The 18,566-nt window shown below is 55.2% G+C and overlaps 8 protein-coding genes across 8 annotated transcripts in view; 4 read left to right on the top strand and 4 right to left on the bottom strand.

Moving 5' to 3' along the window:
• Positions 1-400: 400 nt before the first annotated feature.
• On the top strand, positions 401-5,389 carry K452DRAFT_297422 (uncharacterized protein; the record flags this gene model as incomplete). Its single annotated transcript, XM_033542024.1, has 5 exons — positions 401-538; positions 607-739; positions 792-981; positions 1,044-5,182; positions 5,247-5,389. 5 exons carry the CDS (start codon positions 401-403, stop codon positions 5,387-5,389), a joined length of 4,743 nt encoding a protein of 1,580 aa, XP_033398616.1.
• Positions 5,390-6,068: 679 nt separating this feature from the next.
• Positions 6,069-7,995, top strand: K452DRAFT_12731 (uncharacterized protein). Its single transcript, XM_033535250.1, has 4 exons — positions 6,069-6,818; positions 6,865-7,332; positions 7,382-7,776; positions 7,832-7,995. Exons 1-4 carry the CDS (start codon positions 6,285-6,287, stop codon positions 7,872-7,874), a joined length of 1,440 nt encoding a protein of 479 aa, XP_033398615.1. The 5' UTR covers positions 6,069-6,284; the 3' UTR covers positions 7,875-7,995.
• Positions 7,996-9,338, top strand: K452DRAFT_12732 (uncharacterized protein). Its single transcript, XM_033535251.1, has one exon. It carries the CDS (start codon positions 8,116-8,118, stop codon positions 9,100-9,102), a length of 987 nt encoding a protein of 328 aa, XP_033398614.1. The 5' UTR covers positions 7,996-8,115; the 3' UTR covers positions 9,103-9,338.
• Positions 9,339-9,376: 38 nt separating this feature from the next.
• Positions 9,377-10,597, top strand: K452DRAFT_225821 (uncharacterized protein; the record flags this gene model as incomplete). The annotated part of the gene is made up of 4 exons (XM_033536783.1): positions 9,377-9,715; positions 9,775-9,875; positions 9,965-10,320; positions 10,416-10,597. The coding sequence occupies 4 exons, from the start codon at positions 9,377-9,379 to the stop codon at positions 10,595-10,597; spliced, it is 978 nt and encodes a 325-aa protein (XP_033398613.1).
• A 930-nt stretch (positions 10,598-11,527) lies between these two features.
• K452DRAFT_326127 (uncharacterized protein) lies at positions 11,528-12,347 on the bottom strand (the record flags this gene model as incomplete). Its single annotated transcript, XM_033544828.1, has 4 exons — positions 11,528-11,625; positions 11,783-11,883; positions 12,004-12,099; positions 12,298-12,347. 4 exons carry the CDS (start codon positions 12,345-12,347, stop codon positions 11,528-11,530), a joined length of 345 nt encoding a protein of 114 aa, XP_033398612.1.
• Positions 12,348-13,087: 740 nt separating this feature from the next.
• Positions 13,088-14,778, bottom strand: K452DRAFT_297418 (uncharacterized protein; the record flags this gene model as incomplete). Its single annotated transcript, XM_033542023.1, has 4 exons — positions 13,088-13,198; positions 13,254-13,850; positions 13,916-14,318; positions 14,468-14,778. The coding sequence occupies 4 exons, from the start codon at positions 14,776-14,778 to the stop codon at positions 13,088-13,090; spliced, it is 1,422 nt and encodes a 473-aa protein (XP_033398611.1).
• Positions 14,779-15,767: 989 nt separating this feature from the next.
• K452DRAFT_307801 (uncharacterized protein) lies at positions 15,768-17,244 on the bottom strand (the record flags this gene model as incomplete). The annotated part of the gene is made up of 5 exons (XM_033543104.1): positions 15,768-15,818; positions 15,873-16,189; positions 16,242-16,961; positions 17,059-17,138; positions 17,198-17,244. 5 exons carry the CDS (start codon positions 17,242-17,244, stop codon positions 15,768-15,770), a joined length of 1,215 nt encoding a protein of 404 aa, XP_033398610.1.
• A 491-nt stretch (positions 17,245-17,735) lies between these two features.
• K452DRAFT_326124 (uncharacterized protein) overlaps positions 17,736-18,566 on the bottom strand; it is a gene marked incomplete at both ends in the record, with an annotated part of 2,012 nt that continues 1,181 nt past the window's right edge. The window contains one exon of the mRNA XM_033544827.1: positions 17,736-18,523. Coding sequence (XP_033398609.1) covers positions 17,736-18,523 — 788 coding nt within the window. The remainder of the gene's footprint in view (positions 18,524-18,566) is intronic.

Genomic DNA, 18,566 nt, shown 5'->3' with positions numbered 1-18,566 from the left:
GCAGGCAGCGTCGCTGAAGTCAGGGGCTGCTCGGAAGCTCCTCGGCTCCTTTTCTGCAGGCGGCGCTGGCGGTCAGCGGCATGGGCGTGCGGGCGTCGTGCTCAGACTCCCCAAATAATTGCCCTACAACACAGCTCAAAGGACCCTTTCCCGAACCCCCATCACGCTCGCTGACGGCCCAGTGACACGCCGCCACCCGGATGTCTACTCCCTTGTCTCTCCTTCCTATCCATCTCCCCAATTAGCGTGTCGGGGCTTTTCCCTAGCTGTCCCTCGACGTCTGGGTCTCGGCCTGCGAGCGCGCGCCGCTACTATCCTCTCTAGGAGCCCGACTGCTCCACACCATCCTTCCTCCTGTTGAGTCCCCCCGCCGGACAACAACACCACAACACCGCTCGCCATGGCGCCACACCTCTACGAGATCGGAACGCGCGCGTGGCAGCCCGATGCCACCGAGGGCTGGGTTGCCTCGGAAGTCTCGCAGAAGATCGTGGATGGCGAGAAGATAAAGCTAGTATTCAAGCTCGAGAGTGGAGAGGTACGCGCCCCGTCAACCTCCCGCGCCTGCCATCCGCCCTTTGCTGACCTTTGCTTGCCCGCCTGCAGGAGAAAACAGTCGAAACGACCGAGGAAACCCTCCAGGATGACAAGAAAGGGTCCCTACCTCCTCTTATGAACCCTGCTATGCTCGAAGCCAGCGATGACCTTACGAATCTGTCACATCTTAACGAGCCTGCTGGTAAGACGCCATCGCTGCCGTCGCGCTTGCCATCCCGCTGACAGCAAGACAGTGCTGCAGGCAATCAAGCTCCGTTATGCTCAGAAGGAAATCTACACATACTCCGGCATTGTTCTCATCGCCGCCAATCCCTTCGCGCGTGTTGACTCTCTCTATGTGCCGGGCATGGTCCAGGTCTATGCCGGCAAGCACAGAGCGTCACAAGCACCCCATCTTTTCGCCATTGCTGAGGAGGCCTTTGCGTATGTCACCGCTCAAATGCCGCCAGCCATGACAGATTGTTCGACATACTGATTGCAACCAGTGACATGCTTCGCGATAACCGTAACCAGACCATCGTCGTTTCCGGTGAATCTGGTGCCGGTAAAACGGTCAGCGCAAAGTACATCATGCGATACTTTGCCACACGCGAATCGCCGGACCAGCCCGGTAGGCGGAATAAGGGAAGGGCGGACACCATGAGTGAGACTGAAGAACAGATTCTGGCGACCAACCCCATCATGGAAGCTTTCGGTAACGCAAAGACGACCCGTAACGACAACTCCTCGCGTTTCGGTAAATACATTGAGATCATTTTCGACAAACAGACGGAGATTATTGGTGCCAAGATTCGAGTATACCTGCTGGAGCGGTCAAGATTGGTTTTCCAGCCGCTGAAGGAGCGTAACTACCACATCTTCTACCAGTTGATTGCTGGTGCTACGGATGCGGAGCGCGAGGAACTTAGTCTGCTACCCGTTGAGGAGTTTGAGTTCCTCAACCAAGGCAACGCCCCTGTTATTGATGGCGTGGATGACAAGGCTGAGTTCGAAGCAACGAAGAGCTCTTTGACGAGAATCGGCGTGAATGACGCGACGCAGTCGCAAATCTTCCGTTTGCTTGCGGCCCTACTCCACATCGGTAACATCAAGATTACCGCCACCCGTACGGATTCGTCGTTATCCCCTGATGAGCCGTCATTGGTAAAGGCGTGTGCTCTCTTGGGCATTGATGCGGTTGGCTTCGCGAAGTGGACGGTCAAGAAGCAGCTCATCACCCGTGGCGAGAAGATCACGTCCAATCTTACGCAGCAGCAGGCGATCGTTGTGCGAGACTCCGTGGCTAAGTTCGTTTACTCGAGCCTCTTCGACTGGCTCGTGGACAGCATCAACAAAAGCTTGGCCCCCGAAGAGATCATGGCCCATGCGCGCTCCTTCATCGGTGTTCTGGATATCTACGGTTTCGAGCACTTTGCCAAGAACTCTTTCGAACAGTTCTGTATCAACTACGCCAACGAGAAGCTGCAACAGGAGTTCAACCAGCACGTCTTCAAGCTTGAGCAGGAAGAATATCTGAGGGAACAGATCAACTGGACTTTTATTGACTTCTCCGACAACCAGCCCTGTATCGATTTAATTGAGGGTAAGCTGGGTGTTCTCGCCCTGCTCGACGAAGAGTCTCGCCTGCCCATGGGTTCGGATGAACAATTTGTCACCAAGCTTCACCACAACTTCAGCGGCGACAAGCACAAGTTCTACAAGAAGCCGCGGTTCGGAAAGTCTGCGTTCACGGTTTGTCACTATGCCGTTGATGTCACTTACGAGTCGGAGGCCTTCATCGAAAAGAACAGAGATACCGTGCCCGACGAGCATATGGAAGTTCTCAAGTCTTCTTCCAACAAGTTCCTTACGGATGTTTTGGAAGCCGCCGCGAGCATTCGGGATAAGGAGACCAACGGTCAGAACAACGCGAAGCCTGGAACCGCCGTCACCGCAGGGCGTAGGGTGGCCGTCAACAGGAAGCCCACGCTTGGAAGCATTTTCAAGGCCTCGTTGATCGAGCTCATGAACACTATCAACGCTACTGATGTGCATTACATTCGTTGCCTTAAGCCTAACGAGGCTAAGGAGGCTTGGAAGTTTGAGGGTCCCATGGTTCTCAGCCAGCTCCGTGCTTGCGGTGTCCTAGAAACCGTTCGTATCAGTTGTGCTGGTTACCCCACGAGATGGACTTATGAAGAGTTTGCTCTGCGGTACTACATGCTTGTCCCCTCTTCCGGATGGACATCTGAAATCCGGGAAATGGCAAACGCCATCCTTCAAAAAGCTCTTGGAACCGAGAATGGCGGCGATTCTGACAAGTACCAGCTTGGTCTCACCAAGATCTTCTTCCGTGCTGGTATGCTTGCCTTCCTGGAGAACTTGCGCACCAGGCGCCTGAACGGAGCTGCGGTCATGATCCAGAAGAACCTGCGCGCCAAGTACTACCGCCGCAAGTATCTCGAGGCCCGCGAGGCTATCGTATCCATGCAGGCTGTAATCCGTGGATTCCAGGCAAGGCTGCGCGCGGACGAAATCCGCCAGGTCAAGTCTGCAACTACTATCCAGCGTGTGTGGCGCGGCTATGTCGACAGGAAGAAGTTCCAGTATATCCGCAAGAGCGTTGTCCTCTTTGGATCCATTGCCAAGGGTTATCTTCTCCGAAAGCACCTTCTGGACAAGAGATACAGCGATGCCGCGATCATCATCCAGCGCAACTGGAGGAGCTCACGCCAGCTCAAGGACTGGAGGCAGTACCGCCGCAAGGTTGTCATCATCCAGAGCTTGTATCGTGGTAGGAAAGCTAGGACGTACTACAAGTCCATTCGTGAGGAGGCTCGCGATCTCAAGCAGATTTCGTACAAGCTGGAAAACAAGGTCGTCGAGCTCACCCAGAGCCTCGGTACCATCAAGCGGGAGAACAAGGCGCTGCAAGGACAGGTCCAGAACTATGAGAGTCAGCTTACTTCTTGGAAGAACAGGACCAATGCTTTGGAAGCCAGGACCAAGGAACTGCAGGCCGAAGCAAACCAGGCCGGTATTACCGCTGCTCGTCTGAGTGCTATGGAAGAAGACTTCCAGAAGCTTCAGAACAACTACGATGAGAGCACGGCAAACATGCGCCGCTTGCAGGAGGAGGAGAAGCACTTGCGCGAGACTCTCCGCAACACCACCGAGGAGCTGGAGAGTACCAAGCGTCGCTCGAGCCAAGTCGAGACCGAAAAGTCCTCTTTGCGCCAGCAGCTGGCCGATCTGCAAGATCAGCTCGAGCTGGCCAAGCGTGCTGGCCCGGTCAACGGCGAGCTCACCAACGGCAACCACCACGCGCCGCCGTCTGGTCTCATCAACCTCGTCACGTCAAAGAAGCCCAAGAGAAGGAGTGCCGGCGAGCGCATCGACGTGGAACGCTTCAGCACCGCTTACAGTCCTCGGCCAGTTTCCATGGCTGTGGCTCCCGCACAAGCTTCTCGCCAAAACTTCACTGGTGGTAGCAGCGCCTTCAGCCCTACTCTGGACAACATCGAGTTCGAGCTTGAAAACCTGCTGTCCGACGAGGACGCCCTCAACGACGAAGTTACGATGGGTCTGATCAAGAACCTCAAGATTCCCACGCCAAGCACCACTCCTGCTCCCAGCGACAAGGAAGTGCTTTTCCCAGCATACCTGATCAACCTTGTCACTTCAGAGATGTGGAACAACGGTTTCGTCAAGGAGTCGGAGAGGTTCCTTGCCAATGTCATGCAGTCCATCCAGCAGGAAGTCATGCAGCACGATGGTGATGAGGCCATTAACCCGGGCGCCTTCTGGCTCTCAAACGTCCACGAGATGCTCTCCTTCGTTTTCCTTGCGGAAGACTGGTATGAGACCCAGAAGACCGACAACTACGAGTACGACCGCCTGTTGGAGATCGTCAAGCATGACTTGGAAAGCTTGGAGTTCAACATCTACCACACTTGGATGAAGGTCCTGAAGAAGAAGCTGCACAAGATGGTTGTTCCCGCCATCATCGAGTCGCAGTCGCTTCCTGGTTTCGTCACGAACGAAAACAACAGGTTCCTTGGCAAGCTGCTTCAGTCCAACAGTGCCCCGGCCTACAGCATGGACAACCTTCTCAGCCTCTTGAACAACGTCTACAAGGCCATGAAGGCTTACTTCCTTGAGGATAACATCATTATGCAAGCCTTTACTGAGCTTCTGCGCCTGGTCGGTGTCACCGCCTTCAACGACCTGTTGATGCGTAGGAACTTCCTGTCTTGGAAGCGTGGTCTCCAGATCAACTACAACATCACCAGGATTGAAGAATGGTGCAAGAGCCATGACATGCCTGAAGGCACTCTCCAGCTTGAGCATCTCATGCAAGCGACCAAACTCCTGCAACTCAAGAAGGCAACCTTGAACGATATTGAGATTATTCAGGATATCTGCTGGATGCTGTCACCAAACCAGATCCAGAAGCTGCTCAACCAGTACCTTGTTGCTGATTACGAGCAGCCGATTAACGGCGAAATCATGAAGGCTGTCGCTTCCAGGGTTACTGAGAAGAGTGACGTGCTCCTGCTCGCCGCCGTCGACATGGAGGACAGTGGACCTTATGAAATTGCGGAACCCCGTGTTATCTCAGCTCTTGAGACGTACACGCCCTCATGTAAGTGACTCACCGACACCATGTTCTAAAACACCAAAAGGCAAAAAAGTTAACAAGTCTCCAGGGCTGCAAACTCCTCGGTTGAAGCGTCTCGCCGAAATTGTGTCTGCGCAAGCAATGGCGCAGCAAGACAAGCTTGAGTTCGAGCCCACGAACGGCGATAGCGAGCCTCAAGGCCTTGCCATAAGCGACGTGGACGGCGTGTAAGCGCGGACATGGAGCGATGGATTGGGAGCTGAGAGGCAACGTCGTGCAAAGCCAATAAGACTCTTCTCCAATGACGACTGTTTGGAGCTTGGATACGGCCTAACGCACACCTAATTTTGAATCTTCTTCGGTGGTAGTCGGTCTTTTGCGGAGGCGCATCTGCATTGGCCATTCGTGGTGGCCACATGAATGGCATATGGGCGCTGTCCGTTCATTTGTAGTAGTAGTCTTGCACTTATGGGTTCTCATAGCAGGCGTACGCTTTGGCGATGAGCTGGCGTTGGTGGCCAGTAGAAGCAGAGTGGCGGATTTCTTTTCACGTTTTGCACCCGCGCAGAGGTGGCTATGGATAGGCTAGAGAGAAGAAGCACGCAGTGGCGGACACGGATACTACGATCTGACGTCGGTCATGGGCTGGTGGATGAATATAGATTTTCTGGTTTTTTTGAGCTTTTGTCCGCGTGGTGATTCCAATTGGACAGCCATTTTGCGGTAGAATTGATGTACATATTTCTTGTATAGTCGTCGGTCATATTCCACTGTTGTTTCTTTAGTTTGATTTCTGTCTGATCAGCGATTGGCATCTAGGTATGTACTGTAGATCTGATGATGATGATACCTATCGACAACACAGCGCACATGACTAAATCGACTGCGTCTTGTTCCAAACCTGAACTCGCACGCTGTCCACGCGTCCAGGCAGCAGCAAGTCCAACGCAGCCAGCCACAGGCGTATGATGAGGCAGTTTGGCATCAACAAACCAGCGCACATGTGAATGGGCCATGCTGACCTGCAGCGCGCGTGCCTCCCGAAACCGTAGTCAACCAACCACTTGCTTTTTCCCGCAGCATCTCTAGCCTCACCTTTTCCTCTCTCGGAGCAAGTGTCGCAACCATGGCCGACGTCCTTAGCTGCCCCTTCTGTGATTTTACCAGCTCTGATTCGTACTTTCTCATTCTGCACGTCGAAGAGCTTCATACCGACGACTCGCCATTCAAAGTAACTGAGCCGTCGGAGCCTCCTACCTCAGCGCTCTCTCAGACAAAGAAAGAACAACCCCGCAATAGGGACGACTCCCCGTTCGGCACTGACGAATGGGTGCTCTGTCCAGAAAAAGACTGCGATGAGCAAGTCTACTTATCAGAACTCAATGAGCACCTAGACCTGCATCTGGCAGCAGGCCTTACAGAACCGGAACACAGCTCATCCACTAAACGCGACAAGATGTTCACTCCCATTGCTTCGGAGCATTCATTCCATTCAGGCCTATCGGACAGACATCGCCACGGCAAAATGCGGCCCCGGGCTGACTCCCAGAAGTCGACGCTTGCCCGCAGCATCTTGGATATCTTCTGCCCGGTTTCCAGGCAGAAGGGAGGCCCAAAAAGGAGCAAGGAACATAGTGATGACTACGGTGCACGCCTAGGCGTACGTTTTCTAACCCCATCAATACAAAGAGACTAACCGGGCGCAGAAAGCAGAGCTCGGCCCGTATGCCTACGAAGACCAGATGCCGAATTGGCTGTATGAGCAGTTAAAGGCAGGTGGCAAAAAGACGACGCTCAACCGCATCGGCCGCGATGGGCGCCTGATCAAGCATGAAATCATCGAGAACGAGACCCCTGGCGTTTTGCCAATGCTGGCCCAACTGTGCGCGCTTGAGAAGTCGGTCAAACATGCGTACTTGTGCCATCCAGCCACGCTGCAAATTGGCAAGACTCGCAGAGAAGGCAGCTTCTGTGGCTACCGTAACCTCCAGATGCTAGTGTCGTACATTCAGGGCGCTAAAGCGCAGGGCCATGATCGTTTTACCGCCGGCACACCTAACATTCTCAAGTTGCAGGATATGGTTGAAGATGCCTGGGATAAGGGAATCAGTGAGATTGCACGTGAACAAACTGGTGGTATCAGAGGTACACGGAAATATATTGGCACCCCGGAGGTGAGTAATCCTTATATCTTATGGCTTGCAGTATGCTAAAGAGCTCTAGGTCGAAGCTGTCTTACGCAGCCTGGAAATTGACCATGGTATTCAAATGTTCACCGACCGCGACGACAGTCAAGCACATGAGCAGCTACTCGCGGACATCGAAGGTTATTTCAGAAGCGGCGTGTCGGATGACACGCCGGAGACCAAAATCTACAAGACGTGTCTCCCACCCATATACCTCCAACAGCCTGGTCACTCTCTCACTATCGTTGGCTTTGAAAAACACCACGATGGCTCGCGCAATCTGCTTGTGTTTGACCCACAGTTCAACCCTACGCCGGGGATGATGATGATCCTAGGCCGAAGAGGGCTGCGCACGCCGCGACCTGAACTGCTCCATGTCTATAGGCGTGGCCACAGGCATTTGAGCAAACGCAGAGACTTTGAGATGATCAAGTACGTTGAGCCGAGTTCTGTGCTAGACAATGAGATCCGCCTAACGATTTTGCAGACTGACAGCACACCCACCGTTATTTCCAGTGTGGGATGTATGAGTTTGTCCTACATCGGATGACGATCCTCATCCAATATAAATACTCAACCATTACCCAATTAAGCCCATACAGATTTCAAAGATATCGGATCGTGTTACATTCTTGCTAAACTACGCTCCTTCTCAAACAGGTCCTCGCCCGCTTCGACGACAGTCCGTATGTCTACGTCTTCTATCATGCCCCAACAGCCGTGTACGACGTCATACCAGAAGACGACTTCACGCTGTTTTTTCCTTGGGCGATGTACGGTGCCCTGTTTAGCACAACGGATGGACGCTTTGCCTCCAAAAGTAACTCGCATTGGTGCTCCTTCTCGATCGACGGCCGCCCCGTCTTTGATAACGGGCTGCTGGGGGACATGCCGGCACTAACGGAGAGGCACTACCTCTCTTGGCTTCAAAGGGACGACAGTAAGCTCGCGGAGGGAAGTCAGCGTTTGGGACGCGATAGCGTGATTGACGAGGATGCCATGGACATCGACAGCGGTGATATGGGTAACAGCAGGAACATGGACAATATGGACAGCCGATACAGATATAGCAGCATCACGCCCACTTCTATCAACCATAACGGCGGCGCCATCTCAGCCTTTATTCCCTTGAACGGCATCAACAAGGAAAACATACCCACCACTACCTCCACCGATAGCCTCAGCTCTGCCTCCTCACCCATCGCTGACCTTCCTGAAGACTTCTTTTTTATGAAGTCCTCAGAAAGGGACATTCCTACACACTACGCCTGTGGCATGTCCTACAAGCCGGGCGGCCACCACGTCAACATCGGCCGATGCACCGGTTCTGCAATCAACCGCTTCCAAGACTCGAAATACCAGCACGCGCGAGCCCGGCCCTGGCGCTCGCCTCAACTAACATCACTGACATCGTCTACGTCGTCTTCGGAGTCAACATCGTCCTTGCCATCATCAATAGCGACATTAGCAACAACACCAGGTCATGGCAACGCACAGGAAGCATCCGGGCCCTACCCGGTGTACGTACGCGACAGCAACGGCAAGCTCTGGCTGGACCTGGGTTCCGTGGATTACGGCAACGAGCTCATTGCTGCCGCCACCGCGACTGCCGCTAACAAGCGCGAGCCGACGCCTGTGCACGAGATGCGTGATTTCTACTATGAGCGGGATGCTGAGTCCAGCACACCGGTCTTTTATGGCACGGGCAGACAGACGATTAGTCACGGTTGGGCGGCTAGGATGGGTATGGAGACATGAGGGAGTTTGGGGGAGCTTGAGGGAGCTGGAGGGAGCGGACTAAGGATGGTGGGGATTGGAATGGGCTGGCGAATGAATGTGTTTAGCAAACAAACAATTCTCTTTTCAATTGCCGCGTCCATGTAATCGAGGGTTGATGATAGTTATCGGAAAAGCAGGCGCGGTCGGCGAAGGGCGCGCTTAGTCATGGCCAGAGCTCCCCCGAAAGGATACGTAGAGCCAGAGCAATGGCTGACGACGACACCATTGCTGCACGTTTTGGTTCTCGGCCACCATGAAGTTCCTCTCGCTGCTGACGACGCTCCTGCTGCCGCTGACGGCCTTGGCCGCCAAAAAGCCGTCGGTCGACCGCTTCCAGAAATACCGCGCGCAATCCACGCCCTTGAAGCTCGACGATGCTCTGTACAATGAATTGACGACGGCGCCGCGCGACTATGGCTTCGCCGTGCTGCTGACGGCCCTCGAGCCGCGCTTCGGCTGCAAAATGTGCCAGGAATTCCAGGACGAGTGGAGCATACTGTCCAAGAGCTGGACCAAGGGCGACGTCAATGCCGAGAACAAGCTGCTGTTTGGCACGCTGGACTTTATGGACGGAAAGGCTACGTTTGCGTCGGTACGCGCCTCCAATGCTTTTGTCAAGCATGTGTATGCTGACAGTTCTCTCCTACCTAGCTCATGCTGCAAACCGCTCCCGTCCTGCTGCTGTTCAACCCCACCGTCGGCCCCAATGCGCAAGTAGACATCAAGCCCAAGCGCTTCGACTTCGTCACCGGGTAAGCGGCCGCCTCCCCCCCCTCTCTCGCAGCGGCAACCACACGTAAGCAAACAGCAGCAGAAGCTAACAAGCCATGCCCTACTCCAGGCCGCAATCAGCAGAGAGCGTGCACGCGTGGATCGCGCGGCACATGCCCGAGGGGCCGCACCCGCCGGTGCACCGGCCCATCAACTGGATCCGCGTCATCTCGCTGACGACGGCGGTGCTGGGCGGCGTCACGTTCCTGGCCGTCGCGGCGCCGTACCTGCTGCCCGTGATCCAGAACCGCAACCTCTGGGCCGCCGTCAGCTTGATTGCCGTGCTGCTCTTCACCAGCGGCCACATGTTCAACCATATCCGCAAGGTGCCCTACGTCGCCGGCGACGGCCACGGCGGCCTCTCGTACTTTGCTGGCGGGTTTCAGAACCAGTTCGGCATGGAGACGCAGATTGTTGCTGCTATGTGTAAGTGCTGCTGCTGCTTTCTGGTCATTCCTCTGCTGGCCATGTGTGTGTGTGTGTGTACTGTGTGCTGACTATTGGCTCTTGCTTCGCTGCAGACGGCATCCTTTCTTTCGCAGCCATCTCCCTGGCCCTGAAGGTCCCGCGCATCGCGAACCCCAAGGCCCAGCAGACGGCCGTCGTCGTCTGGAGCGGCATCCTCTTCCTGATGTACAGCTTCCTGCTCAGCGTCTTCCGGATCAAGAACGGCAGCTACCCCTTCCGCCTGCCGCCCTTTTAAGCGTTTGGGGCGCGAGACGTCTGTCTGATGGATGTGGGGATGCTTGTAATTGTAGAGCTGATCTTGTTGCTAAATCGCAATTGCTGAGAGAAAAGAAAAGCCATGGCGGGATTACGTGACGCATGTTGGTCTGGAGACGCAGACGGTGGCGCTGGCGGAGGCGGCGGAGAAGACAGATGTTCGTGAGTGTTGGTGGAGGAAGTGGATCAATGGGTAGGAGGGTGGGTAGCAGGAATGATATCCAGCGTACAAGGCTGCTGGTTCAGCGTTGTTGCTCATTTGCGTGCTGTTAGGTACTTAGAACGCAGATCCGTTGACGGGTGCCCGGCGGAATGGTCGACCGCTGAATCAGTAGGAGTAAGGTTGTTCTGTTAGGGGAAATGAACGGCTCATGAAGCATTGACCGCAAACGACGATGACGACAGACTTGTTTTCCCTCTTTACTGCTGCTGCTGCTGCTGGCAGAGACGAGGAGCGGGGACAGAAACAGGAGATCAGATTCTCAGGAATTCATTTCGTTTCTTTGTCTTGCTTGGTTCCGACGGGACACGAAAAACGCAACAACCCTGACCGTACTCTGAAAACGACGGTAATAACTTCTGGGGATTTGTGATAAAAGCCCGGGGAGGACAAAGTCATGACGCGCGCACAAGCACACGAGCCCCCCACTCCGCGAGAAGAGGAGGATGGAGAGGAAGGTGTGTTGTTGTGTCGAAGCATGATGCATTTTGAACCGTAGCAAAACTCCTCCCTCCCCCACACGCACACACACGCTCTCACGCTTCATCCCCCAAAGTTTTCTATTGTCCGTTGAAAGCCCACTTCATCCCCCAACCAACAAAGGCATTCCGTACTGTGCCCATGTGTGAACTTTGTCTCCCCCCATCGCATCGGAAACCCCACCCACGACCGCGCGGCGGGAAAAGTTGCTTATATCGAAGAAGGGTACAGCATGATGCGGACGGAAGCGCCGAAGGACTTGGGGGGGAGGTTGTGCCTGAACTGGGCACGGACAACGCCGGAGTTGCCTGTGAGGTCATACACGTCAGTCAAACCGCCTCGCTGTCATTTTTGTGTTTCCTGTCGGCCTGCATCTTCAAGCGAAAGACAACAAAGGATGCCCCGGGGATGAGGCAATGGGAAGGAGTGAATTGGAGGGGGGGTGGGGGGAGGGAAAATGCGCACCGTGAGGCCTGGTGACCTTGCCCCAGATCACCCTGATCTTGGAGCCACGGACCTCCCTCGAGGCGCGGTAGACGAACGCGACCCTCTTGCCCGCGTAGAAACTAATTCCGAATTATGTCAATCTCGCCGTTCGCTTATAATTTTCGGGGTGGGTTTTCCTCCCCGCTCTCTCCTCCGCAGAAAAGAGAGCTGGAGAGACCCGAGGAGTGTGTGCGACTCACGTGGCATCCTGGGTGTTGTCGACGCCCTCGATCTTGATCAAGCTGGTGTTGGGGTTGGTGTTGCGCTTGCCCCTCTGGTAGGAAAGGTGGCGACCCCTGTGAATTCTGTCTCAGCATATGTCCGGCATTGTAATAAGCTCTGGGGAGGGCCTGTGGTGATGCGGTCGGCTTTGCGGGAAGGGATTGTTGCTTTGTGTGTGTTTGTGTGCTTGCGGGACCGCTTCCGCGCCGCGGGAGTGTGTATGCATATATTATATGCCGCCTTGGGGCAGCTTGAGTGCGTTCTCGACTTACTTAACATAGACTGTGAGGGATTGCAAGTTAGCCAAAATCCAATAGAGCATGATGCACAGCTTCTCAGCGCAGAGCCGCTCCGCTGGTGCAGCGAGCAGCCCGGTGCCGGAGCTGCAATGCGGCCAGCGGTGACTCCGATTTCCTCCTCTTGTCCTGGATTCGGGGGCGACTCACGTCTGTGACCAGCTTCGGACGGCATCTTGAAGTATATGTCCTCGGAGTGGGATCGTCGTCGAGGGTGAGGGTTGTGGGTTACGGGGTCGTCGTCGTCGTCGTTCGTCTCAGTCGCGAAAGTGTGCTGCCCGGACAAATTCGAAGTGGGCGGGCCTCGCTTAGCCGCAAGCGCCGATGTCAGCCTGGGGCAACGTTTCACGTGTGGCTATGGTCACGTGACGAAACATCAACCAGCCTGCCACCAGCAATACACACCTGCTTGTCGCTGTGCTGCGGCATCGGAGTTGACACGGATCACAGGAAAGGACAGCTCACACATTCTGGTTGATTTTTTTTTTTTTTTTTTCTTGACAGCATCCCTGACAACCAAATCGTTTCAAAACCACGCGCTACAAAAATAATATCGTGTATATACAATAAATGGCCAAATTTTGTTTTTCGGAGGAAACCCGCCTCGACAATGAACCAACATCAACCAACGTTTTTTCTTTTTGTTGAACGCCTCCCATGCTTTACCGTGCCCTCTTTGTTCTGCCCGTAGTGGAGAACGCCATGTTGAATGCCAGACAGCCGCACCCTATTCACACAAAAGGCGCAGTCATCAACGTGATTTTATCTAGTAAAGGACACGAGTACGGATGTTTGAGGACAGGCTCTCAAGCTCCTGGTACAGGCCCTGGATCTGGTCCTGGGTCACATCCGAGATATCCGCCAACATGTAGGCAACCTAGATTACATCAGCATTGGAAACTCGCCGACATTAGAAATACGGGAGAACTTACTTCGCCCTTGGAGTCGACAGTCTGCTTCTCAATGTTGTGGTCACCCACAATGTCGTTGACGCGACGAAGCACACCGGGAATGTTCTTGTGAATGTAGCAGACGCGGACGTGGTTGGGCTCGTCGGTGGTGAGGGCGCGCAGAGCAATCTCAGGCATGTTGACAGACTGCTGAGTGTTGCCTTCGTTGACATAACGCACCAATGCGGTACTGACCTCGACACCAATGGCACTCTGAGCCTCCTCGGTAGAGCCACCGATGTGCGGGGTGAGGATGAGGTTCTTGAGCTTGCGGAGATCCTCCGCCCAGTTGTTCAGTTCAGCGTTGAAGTAAGGGCCGTTGCCAGCAGGCTCGTTGGGGTAGACATCGAGCGCCGCACCGGCAAGATGACCGCTCCTCATGGACTCGACAAGGGCAGGAATGTCGACAACGCTGCCACGGCTAGCGTTGATCAAGTAGCTACCCTTACGCATCTGCTCGAGCTGCTTGGCACCAATCATGTTCTTGGTCTCAGGCAGCTCAGGAACGTGCAGAGTAACAAAGTCCGCGTTGTTCAGGAGCTCCTCGAGAGTGTTGACCTGGCGAGCAGTGCTCAAAGCCTGGGGGTGCCGTGTTAATTGTGGATTCTTTTTCCTTAATTTGACTGACAGGACGGTATACTTACCATGAGGTTGACAACGTCGTAGTAGAGTACACTCATACCCATAGACTCAGCCATGACGGACAGCTGGGAGCCGATGTGGCCGTAACCAACGATACCAAGGGTCTTGCCGCGAATCTCCCAGCAGCCGGCAGAGACCTTGTTCCAGACGCCATTGTGCAGTTCGTTCGAGCGATCACCCAATTGCCTGGCAAGAGCAATGATCTCGGCAATAACAAGCTCGGCAACGGAGCGAGAGTTAGAGAAGGGGGAGTTGAAGACGGCGATACCGTGTTCCGCGGCGAACTTAAGGTCGACCTGGTTGGTGCCAATACAGAAGCAGCCAATGGCAATGAGGTTCTTGGCCTCGCGGAGGACACGTTCGTTGAGCTTGGTCTTGGAGCGGATACCGATGACATGAACATCCCTGCGAGCGGGTCAGCATCTCCTGATTATTGTGAACCCGGAAGCGGAGCAGAAGGCGCAGGACGCTGCAGAGTCCAACCGCAATTGGATCCGCCAGTCTCCGTCTTGCGCCAATTCAGTCCACGCAAGCGCAAGTGCAAGCTGGCTTACCGGATCTTCTCAATCAGCTCCGCCTCGGGCAGCGAGCTCTTCTGGAATTCCACCTGGTAACCCTGGCCCCTCAGGATGTCCTGACCAGTCTGGTTGACGTTCTCCAGCAACAAGACCTTGATGTCATGGGTGGCGAAGGGCTTTAGGTGCTTCGCCTTGGCAGCGGCAAGGTGACCACGGTTGAAGTTAGGCGACGAGGGGTGGAAGGTCGCATTGGGGCTGGTGGAGAGATTGAGGGAATTCGAGACGGAGGTTGCGAGGACATCGTCCGCGGGGGCGGAGCGGCTGACAATATCGACGGCGGGAGACATGATTGCGGTGGTGACAGATGCGAGAGCGAGGATTGAAGAGGCGATGGGAGGTGAGAGAAAGGGTGCCGAGTGCGGAGGGTATATAGTCAGCCAGTCACAGTCACCCCGCCGTTGACTCAAGAGGCCCAAAAAATTGTCAGCCGTGCCCCTCGCGGCGTGCATGACGCGACCCGCGTCCGCTGTGCTCCTCCACCGTCGGCCCGAGGACGCAGCTCAAGATGCGGCATCTGCGGCATCACCTTCGACTCACAGTTGCAGCAGCTTGCGCCGCTCTCTGCACGCTCTCGCCGCTCGTGCAGAGCGTCGCCAGACAAGCTGCAATTCGCGCTGCGACAAGGATGCCAACGACTGCGTCGTTCGAGCTAGCGCTCAAACGGACTAGTCTTGGGTCCTAGGATTGCGCCGCATGGAGCATGTCGGATCGCTGGGAAAAGCACTACCCTTCCTCCTACTGCAACCAGCCATTGCATCAATGGGGAGACGACTCGCACATTGTCTCTATTTCAAAAAGCTACGACTTTTCCGCAACTGCCTTCTCTACCGTTTGCGAGGGGAGATTACACAACAGCCTGCCTCCTCCGCCATCCGCAAACATCATCAAGAAAAAAAAAACGAGGAAAAATAAAATAAACACCCTTGCCGCATAGCGCCCGGTCCTCCTGAAGGTGCATTGCAATCTCAGCTTAGCTATCTAGCCGGATGTGAATCGTAAAGCACGTAGAAAGCAGCAACCCGAATAAACCGACAGGCGTGTATGAAGCCTGCTAATACCAAGGAAGGTAGGGGATGATCGTGATGCCGTATGAAAACCGTCTGTCGCCAGAGCAGGGAAGGATCGGAGGGGGGGTGATCGTCGAAGGGGGGCCGATGCAGTCTACATCTGATGCGGTTGAACGGTCCGTGAAAGCCAGTGATTTGGGGAAAGAATACGATGCCCGAGGCGGCGTGGTATTTGTATCATTGTCAAGCCCATCATGGGACCCTGGCGCTTAGCTCTGCTTGCACTCGGCAGCCTCCTGCTTGGGCTTTGAGCCATCACCCTGGGTCAAGTCAGCTTTATGTTGATTGTATGGGAATGGCATGGAATGACGTACCTCCTCGTCCGAGTCGTCCTCCTCGTCACGGTCGTCGCTGAGGTCGTCCTCCTCCTCGTCGTCCTCATCCTCGAACTCGCCCTCGTCATAGTCGTCCAGCTGCTCGAACTGAAGAGCCTCGCCGGTAAACCAGTCAATGGCGCGAGGGATGAGCTTCTCCTTGATGTCCTCGCCGAGCTGGTAGTCGAGCTCGAGACGCTCCTCAATGTCCTCCCCGATCTCCTCGTCATCGTCGGTGGGAGCCTTGGGGGGCGAGAAGAAGTTGAAGAAGGACTCAGTGGGGACAGTCTTCTTAACGACGCGAGTCTGCTTGGTGTCTGCGATAACGTCAGTCGGACATGTCAATAAGCCGCGCCACGCTTGACTTACTCTTGTTGCGCTGCTTCTTGCTCTCGACCTTGACGGTCAAGTCCTTGTTCGGCAGCCACTCGATCTTGTCGCCCTCGGCGTGATCGTAGATAAAGTCACCCTCGTAGCCGTTCTCCTCCTGGTAGTAGTAGGTCTTGGTGATGGTCTTGTTTGTGAAGTACTCGTTCTCGGTGAATTCGAAGATCAGGCGGAAGCCGGGCTTGTCAAGGTACTCCATCCGGATGTCAACCAGAGACTTGAGCGCAGGCTCATCGCGGTCGGTGATCATCTCGGCCAGCGAAACCTGGTTCTTCATCGCGGACAGCCAGAACTCAGGAATACCCTTGACCTTCTCCGCGGGGTCCTCGGACTTCTCCTCGGGCTTCTCGGCCTCCTCCTCTTCTTCGTCATCCTCGTCGTGCTGCTCACCAGCCTGCACCTCCTCCTCGGAGGGCTCCTCCACGCCGTTGACGATCTTGGCACGCTTCTCATAGAGGGGAGTGAACTTGGCGAAGTACTTCTTCTCGAGCTGCAGGACCTCCTCCTGGAACTCCGCCTCAAGCTTCGAGTGCTCCTTTTGCACGCCCTTCAGGCCGGCAACGCGGCGACGGACATCTTGAGGAAGCGACTCGATGTAGCCAGAAGAGCGGCCGACGAGCGAGCCAAGCTTGCCTTGAATCATGGAGACGAGCTGGGGATTTTGGGCGAAAATCGATGCGGCGGTGGCGCGGTCCAAGTCCTCTGCAGGCGGGGTTCGCGTTAGCTCCGACGGGCAGGCGGCAAACGAGCAGAAGCAGCTAGACGGGCAGGAACATAATATATGGATGCGATTTCTTACCTTCCTTGATGCTGGCAACGCCGGGCTGCTGTGCGCGGGACGAGATGGGAGCGGCGTTGGCCGGGGTGTTCTGCGGCGTGCTGTACAAGGCAGCGTTGTCAGTGGCTGTTGACCGGAAGAATACAGGCAGAATACGTACGGCGCGACGGCCTGGTCGAGGCGCTTGTTGCGGATGGGCTCAGACATGGTGGTGAAGGAGAAATTGCTGAGCGAAGGGGGTTGGCGAGAGGGAGGGGAAGTGGTTGAGTTTGTTGTTGGACGTTGAATGTGGGTTGAGGTTGGCGCTGGAAAGAATTGCGAGCAGGACGCTAGGCCTCGCCTTTTTGCCCCCGTTGCGCTTTCACTAGTGCTTTCTCCCTGCGAACAATGCGCGTAGCCAGTGCGACCAAGCTGTCTAAGTACTATTTGTAGAAAGAGAGAAAAAAAAAATTCCTTGCTTTGCTTTTTTTGCCCGTTTGATTCCGGCCGGCCGCGCCTGCCGGGCCAACCCTCGCTCTGCGCCCTGCGCCAGCGTTGAGCCTCTCACGTGTGGGGCGCGCCGACCAACGACAGCCGGCTTCTACCTGTTCTAATTCTCTATGATACAGCTATCGCCCTGCCTGTGTGCGTGTGTGTGTGCGCGCGCGCGAAGGGGGTGGCAGAGAAAAAAAAAATTCCACAATATAACTCGCTGCCTGCTAACCCACGTACCTCAACCGGCTCGTCGCGTACGCTGCCCCCGCTGCAGAAAGTGCGCCGATGAACAAACAGACCGCAATTGCGTTCGGGCCGTCTGTTGAGTGATGCTCCGACGGATGTGCCTCCTTGGCCAGTTCTGGACTTTTTCCAGGCTCAAGGATTGAGAACACGACCCACGAGATGAACGTGCCCACAAACTGTGGCAGCGTCGTGAACAGATTCAAGATGCCCAAATATACTCCGGAAAGCTCGCCGCTGGAGCCGTGCGACCCCTCGTGCCCAGTGGCGTGCATCTCAATGGCACTGTTCGATAAGCGCCTGTAGCCCGCCGATGCCCCCAGCCGGTTGATCTCCACGCCCATGAAGGCGAATGGCGCCCAGCTGGCCACCGCCCACGGAAGCCCGCAAAATGCCACGATGGTCGTGGCAGCGCGGAACGAGTGAGCCATCGGCGCCAGAATCATCGTGCAGGTAAACATAATATGTGACACCATCCAGGCCGTTAGCAGCGTCGGCTTGTATTTCTCAGCCTGCTTTATGGCGGGTGCCAGCCCGGCGGGAGGACGTGGAGTAAAGTCGGGTTTCTCATCTTCAGGCGATTTGACAACCCATGGCAGCACGACACTAGCGACAAGGGTGATGGTCGAGAAGACGATCAACGACAGGCTGCCGATGCGTCCGATCTGCCCAAGCGTGTCCTTTGACGCCTTTGCCTCGGCCGGCGCATCATACCTGAGGTAAATTTCTCCAACCCAGGTCGTGCTGTAGAATAAGAACGGAAACCATCCTGTAACCACGGTTAGCAGACAACATTGGCAAAAAAAAAAAAA

The sequence above is a fragment of the Aplosporella prunicola genome (genome assembly GCF_010093885.1).
Source record: "Aplosporella prunicola CBS 121167 unplaced genomic scaffold K452scaffold_10, whole genome shotgun sequence".
Classification (NCBI taxonomy): Eukaryota; Fungi; Ascomycota; class Dothideomycetes; order Botryosphaeriales; family Aplosporellaceae; genus Aplosporella; species Aplosporella prunicola.
This window is presented reverse-complemented; position numbering and strand designations above follow the sequence as displayed.